The sequence below is a fragment of the Rhodotorula paludigena genome, assembly GCF_050403205.1.
Source record: "Rhodotorula paludigena JCM10292 DNA, Rt_paludigena_JCM10292v1_ctg49, whole genome shotgun sequence".
Taxonomy (NCBI): Eukaryota; Fungi; Basidiomycota; class Microbotryomycetes; order Sporidiobolales; family Sporidiobolaceae; genus Rhodotorula; species Rhodotorula paludigena.
In genome coordinates this window covers 69,755-83,713 of record NW_027481409.1, presented here as the reverse complement: position 1 = coordinate 83,713, position 13,959 = coordinate 69,755, and the positions used below count along the sequence as shown (strand labels likewise).

General features: G+C 65.8%; 5 protein-coding genes across 5 annotated transcripts; 3 read left to right on the top strand and 2 right to left on the bottom strand.

Moving 5' to 3' along the window:
• Positions 1 to 100: 100 nt before the first annotated feature.
• Positions 101 to 2,100, bottom strand: IWR1 (Iwr1p; the record flags this gene model as incomplete). Its single annotated transcript, XM_076651327.1, has 7 exons — positions 101 to 273; positions 343 to 449; positions 576 to 858; positions 938 to 1,610; positions 1,725 to 1,795; positions 1,858 to 1,941; positions 1,998 to 2,100. 7 exons carry the CDS (start codon positions 2,098 to 2,100, stop codon positions 101 to 103), a joined length of 1,494 nt encoding a protein of 497 aa, XP_076503121.1.
• Positions 2,101 to 2,273: 173 nt separating this feature from the next.
• On the top strand, positions 2,274 to 4,099 carry JCM10292_005679 (uncharacterized protein; the record flags this gene model as incomplete). The annotated part of the gene is made up of 2 exons (XM_076651326.1): positions 2,274 to 2,419; positions 2,527 to 4,099. The coding sequence occupies 2 exons, from the start codon at positions 2,274 to 2,276 to the stop codon at positions 4,097 to 4,099; spliced, it is 1,719 nt and encodes a 572-aa protein (XP_076503120.1).
• An 859-nt stretch (positions 4,100 to 4,958) lies between these two features.
• JCM10292_005678 (uncharacterized protein) lies at positions 4,959 to 7,101 on the top strand (the record flags this gene model as incomplete). The annotated part of the gene is made up of 6 exons (XM_076651325.1): positions 4,959 to 5,114; positions 5,191 to 5,274; positions 5,336 to 6,325; positions 6,386 to 6,466; positions 6,528 to 6,918; positions 7,028 to 7,101. 6 exons carry the CDS (start codon positions 4,959 to 4,961, stop codon positions 7,099 to 7,101), a joined length of 1,776 nt encoding a protein of 591 aa, XP_076503119.1.
• Positions 7,102 to 7,382: 281 nt separating this feature from the next.
• Positions 7,383 to 11,491, top strand: JCM10292_005677 (uncharacterized protein; the record flags this gene model as incomplete). The annotated part of the gene is made up of 9 exons (XM_076651324.1): positions 7,383 to 7,763; positions 7,832 to 7,927; positions 7,989 to 8,055; positions 8,111 to 9,437; positions 9,493 to 9,635; positions 9,692 to 10,143; positions 10,213 to 10,392; positions 10,453 to 11,100; positions 11,162 to 11,491. The coding sequence occupies 9 exons, from the start codon at positions 7,383 to 7,385 to the stop codon at positions 11,489 to 11,491; spliced, it is 3,624 nt and encodes a 1,207-aa protein (XP_076503118.1).
• Positions 11,492 to 11,659: 168 nt separating this feature from the next.
• On the bottom strand, positions 11,660 to 13,227 carry JCM10292_005676 (uncharacterized protein; the record flags this gene model as incomplete). Its single annotated transcript, XM_076651323.1, has 2 exons — positions 11,660 to 13,138; positions 13,195 to 13,227. The coding sequence occupies 2 exons, from the start codon at positions 13,225 to 13,227 to the stop codon at positions 11,660 to 11,662; spliced, it is 1,512 nt and encodes a 503-aa protein (XP_076503117.1).
• Between the last annotated feature and the right edge of the window lie 732 nt (positions 13,228 to 13,959).

Genomic DNA, 13,959 nt, shown 5'->3' with positions numbered 1-13,959 from the left:
CCTTACAGGCCCCTGAGGCTCGCTAGTAAGCGCGCCGTCACGAGTCCAGACCCTTCAGCCTTCCGCGTTTCGCCTCCGTCTGAACTAGGGTGGCATCGGCTCAGTCGCTATAGCCCCCGTCACTATCGCTCATCCCGCCCTCGTCCTCGCTGTCGCTCTCGTCCTCGTCGCTCCACTCGTTCCTCCGCCCCCGCATGTGCCCCATCCCCATCGTCTGGTTATCCGAGTCGGGGTCGTCGTCGTCCGGGTAGTCGTTGCGGTAGTCGTTCTCCTCTGCATCCACGGACCAACGAGCAAGCAGAGTCAGCGTGGGAGCGGGAAAGAACGAGCGAGGCGACTGACCGTTGCTGTCCTGGTCGGCGTGGTCCTCCTCCTCGGACGACGGGTCGACGTCTTGCTCGTGCATGAGAAGTTGATCCGGGTCGTCCTCGTCGTCCACCAGTCCCGCGCTGCGTGAGAACCGAGTACGCGTGAGTCCCTTCGCCCGGGCCATTGCGAGCGGTCAGGTCGACACCGTCCTGATGCACGGCCCAGCCCTGCTCTTTAGCGGGCAGAGGAAGAGACACGCGACGCACAGCTGCCCGATCCGCTTGAGCCCGTCCAAGCCGCCGACGTCCCACCCGCCCGCTCCGCCTGCGTCCTTGCCCACCGCTTCACTATTCATCGCCGCCGCCGCTGTGCCCGCGCTCGGGCCGGCGGGGCGCACCTCGCGGTAGTAGACGTCGTATACGAAATCTTCATCCGAGTCGGTGGACGAGTCGCGCTCGTCTTGGTCTGGGGCGGGCGCGGGGGCGGCGAGAGGGGAGGTGAAGGTTGAGGGATGGGGCGCGCCCGTCGAAGGGGTGATGGACTCTTGCACTGCGCACCGGCAAGTTGGTCTCATCATTCCCACGCACTGGACAGTACGCTGTTGCGAGCGACTCCGAAGGCAACGCACGCGAGAGGTACTCCTTGAGCATGTCGCCAAACTGGTCCATCGCGGCGCTCTCCTCCCTCACCTGCTCCTCCGACTTTTTCCACCCCGCCGGCGGCGCCCTGCGCCTCCTCCCCTTCTCGGCCCCCTTCTCGCCGCCCTCCTCGGCAACCGCCTCGTAGATCCTGATCCCCTCCTCCTCCCTCTCCCTCTTCTCCCTCTCGCGCTCCTCCCTCTCCCTCGCCACCGCACGCGAGTCGACCACCCGCGGCGGCCTCAGTCCCCTCCGGATCTCGTCGTCCTCGCGCGCGCGCTCGGCCGCCTCGACGCGCGCGGCCGCCGTCGCGGTGCGCCGCTCCTCGACGATGCGGTACCGCAGGCGCGAGCGGTCCGCGTGCAGATCCGACGCGCGGTCCCGGTCGCGCGTGTTCTCGCGCGAGGCGGGCGACGGCGGGTGCGAGTCGCTGCTGCCTGCGGATGCGGCTGCGCGCGCGGCGCGCAGGGAAGAGGGGAGCTTGCGGCGCGCGCTTCCGGCGGGAGAGCCGGGAGGGAGGACGGGCGAGTTTGCGAGCGACGTGGACGGGGAGTGAGGCGCCGAGGCGGTCGAGGGGGAAAAGGCGGAGGTGCGGAGGGAGGAGGACGAAGCGGCGCGCGACAGGGATCGGGGCGGGTGCGCGAGGAAGGCGTTGATGCGGTCCTGCATTCGACAAGAGCGTCAATGGACGGGTTTCTCGGCGTCCTGGACCATCCAAGCTGCGGGTCGAGGGAACCGCCAGGAGAAGCGAGGAGGAAGGACGGGCGAAGAGCGCACGCGGAGGCTGCGGGTCTTGCTCGGGGTCGAGAACGAGTCGAGCGGGACGGTCTCGGCGAAGCGGAAGATGCCTGCGAGGCCGTGTGGGCGAGTGAGCGGGTCATCAGTGTCGAGACGAGAGAGGGAGACGGACCTCGTCCGGGGACCGGTTGCGGGTCTGGCGGGTGTTGCTGGGAGTTCTTCCTGCGCTTGTGACTGGGTTCTGCGTGCTCGATCACTGCGCTCGCCAGCGGGTGAGCGTGGGGAGGCGTTCGAGGCAAGGAGGGAGCGAACCGAGGGCGTCGAGGGGCGTGGGCTGGTCTGTGCGCTTGCGCTTGATGCGGAGGATGCTGAGGTGGGGCGGGTGCGCTCCCTCGCCCGCTGCCTTGCCCGCCATTCCGGGAGTGCGCGGTGTCGAGTGAGCCAACCTCCGTCTCGTCTCTGGTGCTCGTCCTCATTCCGCGCACTCTTCGCCGCACAGAGACTTGTGCGAGCGTGCACTCGGCTCAGAGACTCGCTTCCAACAGGGTGTCGCTGCTCCTGCGCCCTCTGAGGGCCTCACTGGGTGCCATGACCGCAGTCGTCCTTCAGCCGGCTCGAGCGGGTCTCCACCGCCCGCACGACTCGGACGACCTCCTCGCCGTAAAGCTCGACGACGACGGCAACCCTGTCGACGACCACCCGGACTGGACCGGCGACCTCGAGGACTTGCTCAGGTCCGTCCCCTCCGCCTCGCTCGGAACTCTGCCCTCGTCGCTCTGCCACTCGAAGCAGGCATCTCTGCGGGTCAGCTTGACGCTCACACGACCGCGTCCATTCGCAGCCTCTCGGTCGCGCGGCAGCTGCACTCGAAGCGGTCCCAGCCCGCCTTCAACGCGCTCCCTCCGTCGACCCCCACATCCTCGTCTCCCTCTTCCCGCCTCGCAGACCCGCGACCCCGCACTGCCTCTGCCATCCCTGTCTCAGCCTCGCTCGCACGCTCGCCATCCGCGCCGGGCAGGAAACGCCCGTCCGACACCCTCCGCCAAAGCCCAGAGAGGACAGTCGCTTCGCAGCAGAACGCGGCCAACACGGGCGAATTGGGCGAGGATGCAGTTGAGCACTCTGCGGGTGGATGGGAAACGCTGCAGGTCGGCGTTTCCACGGGCGCAAGGCGAGATGGCGCGCCTTCTTCCGCGCTCAACGATTCGACCCGGCGGGCGAGATCCCCGGGCAGCTCAACACGAGCAGCCCAGACGACGCCCATGGCGCGCGCCAAGACGCTTGATTTTCCTGCGTCAGGCGCGAGCGGCAGCAAGGGCCCGACCCGCACCACGCCTTCCGCGCCGCGCGCCCTGCCGTCCTCGACCACTGGATCCCCCTCGGGCACGCCGCGCAAGCGGGCCGTCACCCAGTCCCCCTCATCCACTCCCTCGCCCTCTGTCACTACAGCGCGCCGCCCAGCTGGCACCTCCCGCCTGGGCGCCAGCGTGACCTCATCCCCCGCATCTTCCGTCCCCGTCGGAGCGCGGTCCAGCCCCCGACGCAAGTCTCTCTCAACTGCCTCTCCCTCCTCCCGCGCCCGCCCGCCCGCGCCCGCCGACCTGCGCCGCACGCCCTCCTCAGACCGTCTCCGCGCCGTCCAGCTCGCCGAGTCTGAATTCCACTCCGAGCCGCCCGCGCTCCCGCCGTGGTCCGACTCGCCCGCGCCGCTCGTGTACCGCACGAGCAAGGGCGAGCTCTCGTTCGCGTACGACGCCGCGGCGCGCGAGGAGGGCGCGGCGCCGCGCAGGCCCGAGGACCGCGTCCTGCCCGCGGTCGCAAGGCGGCTCGAGGCCGAGAGGCTGAGGAAGCTGGCGGAGGCGGCGGGGATTGGAGAGGAGGGCGGACGAGCGGAGGAGGGAGGGAAGGGCTGGTTGGTCAGCGAGTGGGACAGGGAGGGTCTGCCACGGAGGGCGGTCGCGGTCGAGGGCGGCGCGCGCGCTGCAGCTGAGGGCGATGGCTCATCGGCGCCTGCGCAGGCTGTTCGGCAGGGAGCTTCACCCGACGAGGAGCGCGACGACTCAGCCACCCAGCACCCGCTGCAGCACACGACGGCGACTCCCCCGCGGGCCAGCTCACGCCCGCTCGACGCGCTGGCAAGCGCCGCGCCGCCGTCTCCTGCTGCCTACAGTTCTGCACATCCGACATCGCCGCCGCAGTCCCCGTCGTACCCGCCTGGCGCCGCCTCTGTGCCCTCCGCCGACGCGACCTACCCTCCGACAGGCGGAGCCCTTGCGCATTCCGCTCTCCCGTCGCAGCCGCAACCGCAGCACCAAGCACAGAGTGCTCCACCTGCTGCCACTCAGGCACCGAGACGCGACAAGCTGGACCGGGACGCGAGCAGCGCAGGCTGCTGTCGCTGCATCATCTCGTGAACGGCCTTCCGTCCTCGCGCGACCCAGCGCGCCCAGCAGTGTACACTCTACGTCGTGTCAGATCTATCTCGCTCTTCTTGTTTGCCAGTTCTACGTTATAAGAGCCCTTCTTTCGTTCTGTTGCTGTAGACCCCTTCTCGTTCGGATACTCGCGCCTCCTTTGCATCGTTCGCCTCGGTTGCCTCGTCTGATGTTTCCGTGCGTGGAATACAGAGAAGCGCCAGCAGCTTGGCTGGAGGTTGAGACGAATGTTGTCGTCCTCATCGTCAGTTCATCCTTTTACACCTTGCCCCGACTCGAACACGCGGCGCGAGACAGGAGAAAGCGCGCTCTGAACGTCGGTTGCCTCTGTGCTCGTGCCGCAACCTTGCCGCCGCCTCCCATGCTTGATGCTCGCGGCTCCCGCTGCGGACCAGCGCGAACATCGAATGCGACTCGTGCTCTCTGGGCGGCAGAAGCTTGCGAGCGCGCGCGAGCGAGCGAGCGCCGTCGATCGTGCAGCGCGCCCAGCCTACGCGTCAGACCCGCTTCTCTTCTTGCGCGTTCTCAGCGACCCTGCCCGACTCGCTTTCGGAGCCTCGTCTTCTCGCGAACGGAATGCTCTCATCAGGTTGAAGACGGTGCCTCCTCTTCCGGATGCGATCGACAGCGCAAGAATGCTCCTTTCGCGTTTGTTTGCGCGAACGCACTCGATGTCCCGCGGTGGGCAGAGGAGGCTCTTCACTGCGTTGCCTTGCAGGCCTCCCGCTAGCGCTGCCTGGTTCGCAACTCGTGAGCTCGCTAGCTGCAGATCCCTCTCCTTCTCCAGCTTGCTCGTCTGCACCGCTCGAAGGACGGGACAGAACCCTCTCCATCCGCCATGTCGTCGCTTCAAGCCGATCTCGGCTACCGCCCGCTCGAGCAGGAGCCGGACTTCGACCGCCGCCCGAGCTGGCGGTCGGTCAGCAGCACGTCGACGGATAGCTCGGACAGCGCAAACAGCGCGGACGAGGCGAGGTATGCGGCGGCGAATTCGGTGCGTTCTCAGCCGCTTCCTACAGTCGCCCTCAACTCGCTCACCTCGCTCACCTCTCTCGTGCATTCATCCACAGGCGTCGGCCCGTCGAGTACGGCTGGGCCTCTGGCTGAGCCTGACGAGCTTGGTCGTCTTCACCAGCCTGGTCGCGCTGTCGCCGGTTCGTGCTCGATAGCTTGCTCCGTGGTCGAGGCACTGTCGCTGAGGACTTGCTCATACAGTATCGACCAACCATCCGACGCGTCTACACCTGTCCCGACCCGTATGTCGCGCGACCCGACTCGCTCACCGTCTCGCGGCACCGGAGCAAGCCGTTCGAAGTCCCGTCTATCCTTCCAGAGTTCTCGATGTCGATTGTGCACGACACGACCGTCTGCAATGCTTTCGAGCTCACCATCTCGCGCCTCGACAAGGAGCACTGCGCATTCGTCGAGGCCAACGAGCGCCCGTCCAAGGACGTCATCACGACCGCTTTTGCGAAGAAGTACCTCGGTCCGGACCAGTTTGCGACCCAAATCGACGGTGCCGAGCGCATCGAGCTGGACACGCCGACCGAGTACCTCGGGAATTGCGAGTACTTGTACCGCTTCCGGTTGAGCAACGGCGGGCCGATCTGGATGAACGTGACGCACAACACGCGCAACTACCTCGCGCTCGAGGAGGTCGACCCCAAGCCGGACTATCGCCAGATCACCGAGCTCCTCCAAATGCCGCTCCTCCGCGAACCCGTCCAGCTCGACCTGTGCGACGCGTCCTGCCCGACGCACCTCGGCCCGCGACTCGGGTTCGACGTCCCGCCCGTCTTACCGCCAATTTCACCCCTCGCGCTCGCGGAGAAAGCGCACGCCGACGTCCCCTCGTGCCACGACGCCGCCGTCGCAGGCACGCTCGAAGGGTCATACATCCCCTCGCCGCTGTACGACCTCGTCTACCCGGCGTACCCGATCCCGTACTCGATGATGTACAACCGCACCACGTCGGGGCAGTACGAGTGGGTGCCGCAGGGCTGCCGGTGGCGGCACGACGGGGTGCGGTTCTCGAACCGCCACGAGACGTGCTGGGAGAAGCCGCACAAGGCGTTCCTCGTCGGCGACAGCCACTCGAGGGCGCTGTACGACATCGTCACGAACCGCTTTGACGGGGACGGATCAATCGCGATCGACAGCGTCAAGATGGACGAAAAGGCGTACTCCCGCGGCGGACTGTCCATTGTGCGTCTCCGCTCCACCCTGCACTTCTTTCGCAATGACTGAGCTCTCGGCGAGCTACAGGACTACCACTGGGACCCGTTCCTCGACACCGTGTTCACCTGCGAAGAGCACGGCCAGTACGATTCGATCGCAACCAGCGTCGTCCGTCTATTTTGCCCTGCTTTGGCCCAATGGATCATCGCTCACATGACGCTTTCCGCAGGGCACGCACCAGGGAGCGTGGCGTTACCCGTACACGGAGCAACTCGTCGAGGAGCTCAACCTCAAGCTCGGCAATATCGCCGACATGGCGCGCAAGTGCCACGGATTCCCCCCGCTCGATCGCTCCGACGGCGCATCGGACTTGCAGCGCCTTGCGGCTGCCGCCAACGCCGCCGACAAGAGCACCACCAAGCTTCCGACTCTCATCTACCTCAACCTCCCAGCGCAGGCGCAGCACCACCTGTGGCACGACTCGCGCACGGGGCCGCGCATCACGTACTGGAACAACCGCTTGCGCGCGGTCGCCGAGCGCAACGGGTTTACCGTGATCGACATCGAGGGGTACACGGCGCCAGGAGCTATCGACCAGCGAAATGCGGACGGCATCCATTGTACGTGCGATGTCTCTTACCTGCTCGAATTGCACTCTTTCCTGTGCACAAGTCGCACTCATACATGTACCCGTTCAGCCAGAAGCTGACGTGCTTCGTCTTTCTGTAGACATCGCGCTCGACTCGGCAGAACCGATCGCAGACGAGTACCTCGACCGGCTTGGCATTTGCGGTACCTTCTGAGCCCGTTGTCTCTTCTCTGTTGTATCTCATAGGGCGTGATTGGTGTAGGTTGAGTGGCAACAGCTACGAGTCGCTTGTAGCCATCGTTCCGCGTGAAAGAGGTTCGTGACGTTCCCCCTTGCGGCGTCCGCTCGGCACGCGTCGTAGTTTGCACAGAAAACATCTACAGAGCGTTTGGCAGCAAGTCCAGGTGCACCAACGCGGAATTGACTTCGGGCGACGCGACGCTGCGCGACCTCGTCTCGCTCTCCCCGCTCCTCTCGCTGCTCTCTGCGCCCGGGATGCCGCACCCGTCGCAGTTCAAGCTCCGAGGGGGCAAGAAGGGCCCGCGGCAGGTCAACGGCAAGCACCAGATCAAGGGCAAGCTCCGCCCCGCACCCGCACGCGACCCCGCCGACCTCGCAAAGCAGCACCAGCTCGCCGAGGACGCGAACGACGACGAGGGCGCAGAAGACGACGCCGAGCCCGCGTTCGGCTATCGCGAGGCCCTGCAGCCAGAGGACCAGCCGCTCGAAGGTCTCCGAGTTTCGGTCAGCGGATGCGACGGCGAGAAGGAGGAGCTTCTCACCCTGGCAGTCAAGTACGGCGCAGAGCGGCACGGCGGACTGCAGACGGACACGACGCATCTCGTCGTCGCGCAGCCAGGCGGCAAGAAGTACGATGTGCGCGGCTGTCCCGACTCCCGTTCAGCTCTCTTCGAGACCTGCTGACACTTCGGGTGCGTTTCCAGGTCGCTCTGCAGAGGCGCATGCACGTCATGAGGCCGTCCTGGCTGAGGGCAGTCCGCGAGGCGTGGATGAGCGGGGAACAAGTCGACTTTCGCGAAGTGAGCCTTCCGCGGAACGTCCCAATCTTCCAGTTCGGTGCTGACCCTTTGCCTCGCGCAGCTCGAGCTGCGACACGTTATGCCTCCGCTGGCGGGCTGCGTTGTCTCGCTGACCGGCTTCGCAAGAGGTGGGATTGTCGTCATTTTGCGTTGGAGCTCATGCTAATCCTGCTGCACTTACAGGCGAATACAAGGATGCTTTCAAGCAGCTACTGAGTGACAATGGTGCTGTCGTGTCGTCCACCCTCGACAGCAGCGTCACCTACCTTGTCGTCGCGTCCCCCTCCTCGCCCCATTCGCAAACCGCAAGCAGCGACAAGCTTCTCCACGCGCGAAAACACAGGAACCTGCTTCACCCGAATTTCGCCGTCGTCTGGGAGGGCTGGGCGCGCGAAGCCATCAAGTACGGCGGCGTTCGTGCCGAGCGTACATCGGCGTGGAATCCCGAGCTCTCACCGCAGGAGCCGCCGGAGAACGTCGAGTTCGCCGTCGCCCAGCCCGCGGCGCGTAGCAAGGCGTTGCGTTCGAGCAGGGACCGCCTCGCGGACTTCGAGCTTCCTACGCCTCACGCTCGCGCGACGACGCAGACACGGTCGCTCGTCCCGCTCGAACGTCCAGGCGCGACCGCTAGACCTGCCTTCAAGGGCTACGACGCTCTTCCTTACGAGCTGGACGGCCAGGCGGAAGCCGGTCCGTCGAAGCAGCCCTTCGATGTCGCGCACGGCAAGGTGCTCAAGAAGAAGCGCCGCGCGCTCGGTGCCTCAACCTCATTGCAGCACCTCGGCTCCGATGTGCAGCCACTCCAGCCGCAGCAGCCTGCGCAAGACGACTCGCAGGCGTTGCTGGAGGCGTTCGGCGCGGCCTCGCAGCTGCCGCTCGACGGATCCGAGTTGAGCCGTTTCGCCGATGCCGACATGTCGGAGCTGCCAAGCCTCGACGAAGCGCTCGCCGCTATCGGTAAGGGCAAGGGTCGTCCGAGCGCCGCTGTCGAGCAGGAGACGGACGAACCGCCGCGTGAGATGGCGCTCGAGCTCGTCGCAGGACAGGTCGAGATGCAGTACGTGACGAAGGGCAAGTCGGTCATCAAAGCGCTGTCCAGCTCGCGCAAGGGCTCTTTCGTGCACGATCCGGCGGATCGGACGAGGCCGCTCCAGCAGAAGCATGGGATCTCGCCTGTCGCGGAGGAGCTGGACGGCGCGGCGCACGACGACTCGGCCTTTTTCGATTCAGCACCGCACATCTCGCCCGACACGCTCAGGACGCTCGCGCCAACTGCAGCAACGGACAAGCTGCCGGCAACGCGCGGCAACACAGTTTCGTCGGCGCCGTCATCTGACGACGGGCCCATCTCGCCCATCTTTGCAGGTCAGCGGTTCGCGCTCGTCGAGCTCAAAGGGCCGCCGCTCGAAGGCGTGATGCAGGTCATCACGCTACGTGGCGGAGCGTGCTTCGTGAATCCAGACGGCGAGGCACTGGCGAACGCCGACTGGATCGTGGTCGACTACGCCGAGTATGCCGCTCCCACTGCTCTGTTTGACCAGAAATTGATCCTTCACTCCTCACAGACCGCCCGCACGCTTCAACGACTCAGACGACCCGCGCGTCGCAAGCATCTGCTGGCTCGAGCTGTGCATCTTTCACGACGCGCTCGTCCCGCCTGCCGATCGGCTGCTCGAGCGCCCGATACCCTATGCCTGTCCAGTACCAGGTACGCGGAGCCGTCGACATTCGAACGCGCAGTATCTGACGTGTCTGGGCCGACAGCCTTTACCTCGTGCATTGCGCATTTCTCTGGCTTCGGGCCGGTGGACGAGCCTATCGTGCACCACATCAAGCGCTTCTGCACTGCCATTGGCGCGACCTACTCGCCATACATGGATCGCAGCACGACGCACCTTGTCGTGTGCGCACTCGACGATGCACCGCACCTCGCGCCCGAAGACCTGAACCCGGTCGACTTCCCCAAGGTTGCCAAGGCGCGCGAATGGGGTCTCACGATTTCGTCGCTCGCCGACTTCCGTCGGGCTGTGGAGGCGGAGGCGAACGGATCCGCCCGTTCTGCGACGCCGAAAGTCAAAAGCGAGGCAGGAAGGGGAAGGGAGGTCAGGGAGATTACGAACGAGGTCGAGGAGCGTGTCCGGGAGGAAAGTGCGGAGGATGACGAGTCCCAGTACCCGCTCGGCGACTGTGTGGTATTCTTCTCGACCAAGCTTGATGTGCGTACTTCGCTCGCGTGTTGCTTCCGCTCGGGCCAGACTGACTCATTTACCTGCTTCATCGCACAGGTTGACCGTCTACACCTCGCATCGATCATTCAAGACCTTGGTGGCACCGCCGCTCGCCAGTACAGCGACGCCGTCACCCACCTCATTTTCGCCGGCTCGAAGGCCAATGAGCCGTACAGGGAGTTCAAGTCGGCCAAGGCGAACGGAGCGCACATCGTCCATCCGCGATGGATCGAGGAGGTCCGTTCCAAGTTTTCTTGTACGATTATTCTCAGCAGCAGCTCACTCCTCCTGTCACAGTGCGGACGCACGAAGTCTCGCGTCTCGGAGGCCGACTTCCCGCACACCTTCCATGCGCGCAAAGGCGGCCAGCTATTCGATACCGGGATGAGCATGCACATCGCCTCCTCCCCACGCGGCTCGCCCATGTCGCGCGACAACTCGCGGGATGGCGCCCTGCCCCGCTCGCCTTCGAAGCTTTCCCTTGGTTCGCCACGTTTCTCGCCTCCAGCGCGAGCGGCGGACGCGGAGGCCGAGTTTTCATGCCGGACGTCGCCATCGCCTGAATCGCCTACCGCGCTGCGGCGCCGACGACGGTCCGACACGACAGCGACCGAAGTCGCCGATACGAGCGACATCCGTCCGCACGTCAAGCTGTCTCCCGTCGCGGGATCGGCAGCACCCGCAGCCACCAGCTCTTCTCCTCCTGCTCCGCCCGTTGTCGCCGTGCAGAAAGCCTCCTCGCAGCCCGACCCCTCGTCCGATGCGCTCGACCTGCCTCTCCTGCACTCGGAACGCCAGCTCTCGCCTCCTCCGGAAGACCCGAACAGGAACATGCTGCGGGAGCAGACGTCGCTGCTGCTGGCTCAGCTGAACGAGGCGGCGCAGGGGCAGCCACTGGAGAAGCAGGGGCGGACAAGGAGCAGGACTGCGCTCTCACGGGGAAAGGTGCATCTCCGATTTCCTGCCTTTTTCCTGAGGTCCAGCCAGCTCATCATCGTGTCTGCAGAGCTCGGGCACGATCAGTCTCACGACCTCGAAGCACCCTTCCCCCGTCGACGGCCCGCCGCACCCCGTCGACGGCTCGACGACGACCTCACGCGCGCGGATTCCCGGGCAAGCCTACCCGCTCGAGCCGTCGCAGGCGACACAGGACGACGAAAGCATGTACGTCGTGTACGACAACTTGCACGAAGCGGCGGCGAGAGAGCAGATTCGACAGGCGCTCGCAGCTGGAGGAGGCGATTCCGCGCAGCAGCACCAGCAGACGCAGTTTCAGGATCCGGTCGGCACCAGGACGAGGCGGGGGGTCGCGACGAGGAGGACCGGGATGCAGTAGGAGTGGCGAGAGTGGCGGGACCGTGTAGCACCATTGTTCCTCGTCCCTATGGCTCTGTCATCCCATGCATTCACATCCTGTTCTGTCCTACGTGAAGCGGAGCGCGTGCACTAACGGGAGATTGCACTAGTCTACAGGGCACTGCTGCTGCCTTCCAGCTGTTACAACTTACGCCCGCTCCCTCACTACCTTGACGCCTTCCTCGTACAGTCCGGGCACGACCATCCATGCCCTTCCCTCGCTCCACCCTGCAACAGCCGTCGTACTGCCGCCAAAACCGCCTTCAGCAATCCGTCCGTTCGACTGGAACACCGTCTCCCACTCCTGCCCGCCCGTCTCCTCCCCTTCTCCCGCGCCGCCCTCGTCGAGCGGCATCGGGTCCGTCACCGCAACGGCCCAACTCATCCCGCGCTGCTCACTATGGCGGAACGTGACGTGCCACGGCTCGAGTTTGTCCGCGCCGGGCGGCGAGAAGAGCTCGGCCCAGCGGTTGAACCCGCCGGGGAGGCGGAAGGACCAGTCCTTCTGGTGCGCGGTGGCGAGGAGCGCGGGGTACGAGGGGTGCCCTGCGGCGAGGACTGTGAGGGTCGAGGGGGTTGAGGAGGCGGCAGAGGAGGAGGAGGAGGAGGAGGACGGAGCGCGAGGGATGATCGAGACGTTGTCGACAAAGAACGGAAGCGGGACGACGCGCGTGAGCTGCGCCGTGGGATGACGGACGTCGTGCGCATCATGCGACGACCACGTCAGGTCGTAGAAGCGCAGCTCGCGCCGGGTAGTCGACGCGACGACGAGCTTGTCGTGAGCGGCGGAGAGCGCGACACCGTTCGCGAACGGGATCGAGGTCGCCACGGGCTCGATGTGGATTACCGGCTGAGCAGGAGAAGCCGGGAGGGAGAACTCGACGTAGTCGACCCGCGCAAGGGGGAGACCGAAGATCGTCTCGACCATGTTGGTCACGGGCCCGAGCAGCGAGCGTGTGCGACGCGTGAAGCGGTGATCTTGTGTCACGAAGAAGGCGTAGGGCGAGACGGGCGCGATCGAGTTGGGGGCGACGAGAGAAGGGTGCGAGAGTGTCGCGAGGTGTTTCGCGCAGTACGCCAGATGGCTGTCGTCCTTGCGGCACCCCCCCAGCGAGAAGACCTCGACAGTCGAGTGCTGCTCGCCGTGGTTGACCGCAAAGAGACGGTCGTCACCGCCGTCGCTGCGCACCGTCTCGACGCCGAGCGGATGGAACTGGACCTCGCCGCGCTGCAAGGCCTCCCACTCGAGCTCGACCTTGACGAGGCCCGCGCTCCCGTCACTTGTTGCTACAAGCGGATCCAGCACCCAGACTGCGCCGTTCCCGGCGCGGGCGTCCTTGAGCGGGCCCATGACCGTATTCCACTCTTTGCGGTTCGGGTCGCACGAGAGCAGCGCGAGCTCGCGGCCGTCCGCGGCGGTAAAGTGCGTCGCATCCTCGCAATAGGCGAGGCGCTCGGCGGGCGAGAACCTCGCGCTCGAGTGCACCGTCACGTCCTCGAGGCTCGCCTCGGCTCCTCCGGCGAGGTGAGGAAGGCGAGCGTAGTGCGCGGGCAGCTCAGGCGGGCGCAGGTACGTCGCAAGGTTCTGCCCGACCGTCGTCGTGCGGATCAGGACGCCCACGAGGATCTGAGGAGGATGGAGAGGTCAGCGAGCGGGTCTTGCTCTGTGCGGGAGGTGCGCACTGCGAAAATGCCCAGATACCGCAGCAGCGCCATGGGAGGTGCAGCACGGGTACACTTTGAGCCAGAGCGGGTCAGGGGGGCGGCAACCGAAGGGTTGCGCCCTCATCAACGTGCACGCGCAACTCGCTCGCTTCCGTCCGACAGCAATGTTTGGGGAGCACCTGCTCTTCTCTCGCTCTTCAGGCTCGTTGAGGGGAAGCGAACCCTCGAGCTACGGCCCCTCGCCCGACCGCTTTCGACTTTCTCTCCTCCTCGTCTTTGCGCCCAGCGACGACAAGCGATTCTTTTGAGCCCCTGCGACTGCCGCCAGGAAGCGTAGACATAGGTCACTTGGCAATGCACCGCTCGCAAACGGCAGAAGGACACATAAAACGAGTGCGAGACCAGCTTGGGACGTAGGTTTGAAATTTGGGAAGGAGGAGATGAAGAAGACGGGCCGGGGCGGGATCACCACTTGAAAGTCGGCCGGGCGGCGGGAGGAACGGGTCTGGGGCTGCCCGCGCGGGTCGTTTTGAGCACGACAAACGCGAGGCGCTTTGTGGGGCGAGCATTTGACGGACGATGACAGCCGCCGAACGTGCGGCAGGCCGGCTGCATCGGGAGGTGGACAGAGGACGCCGGCACTCGCGGCCCACGGTGAGAGGAAGCTCATCACTCGACCCCCAGCGACCTCTCCAGGACGCGCAAAGGGGCAGCGCTGCTCCAGGCGAAGGGGAAGAAGCGCGAAGTGATCGGCAGAGAGAGAGGCACGCGGAAGGACCCCGC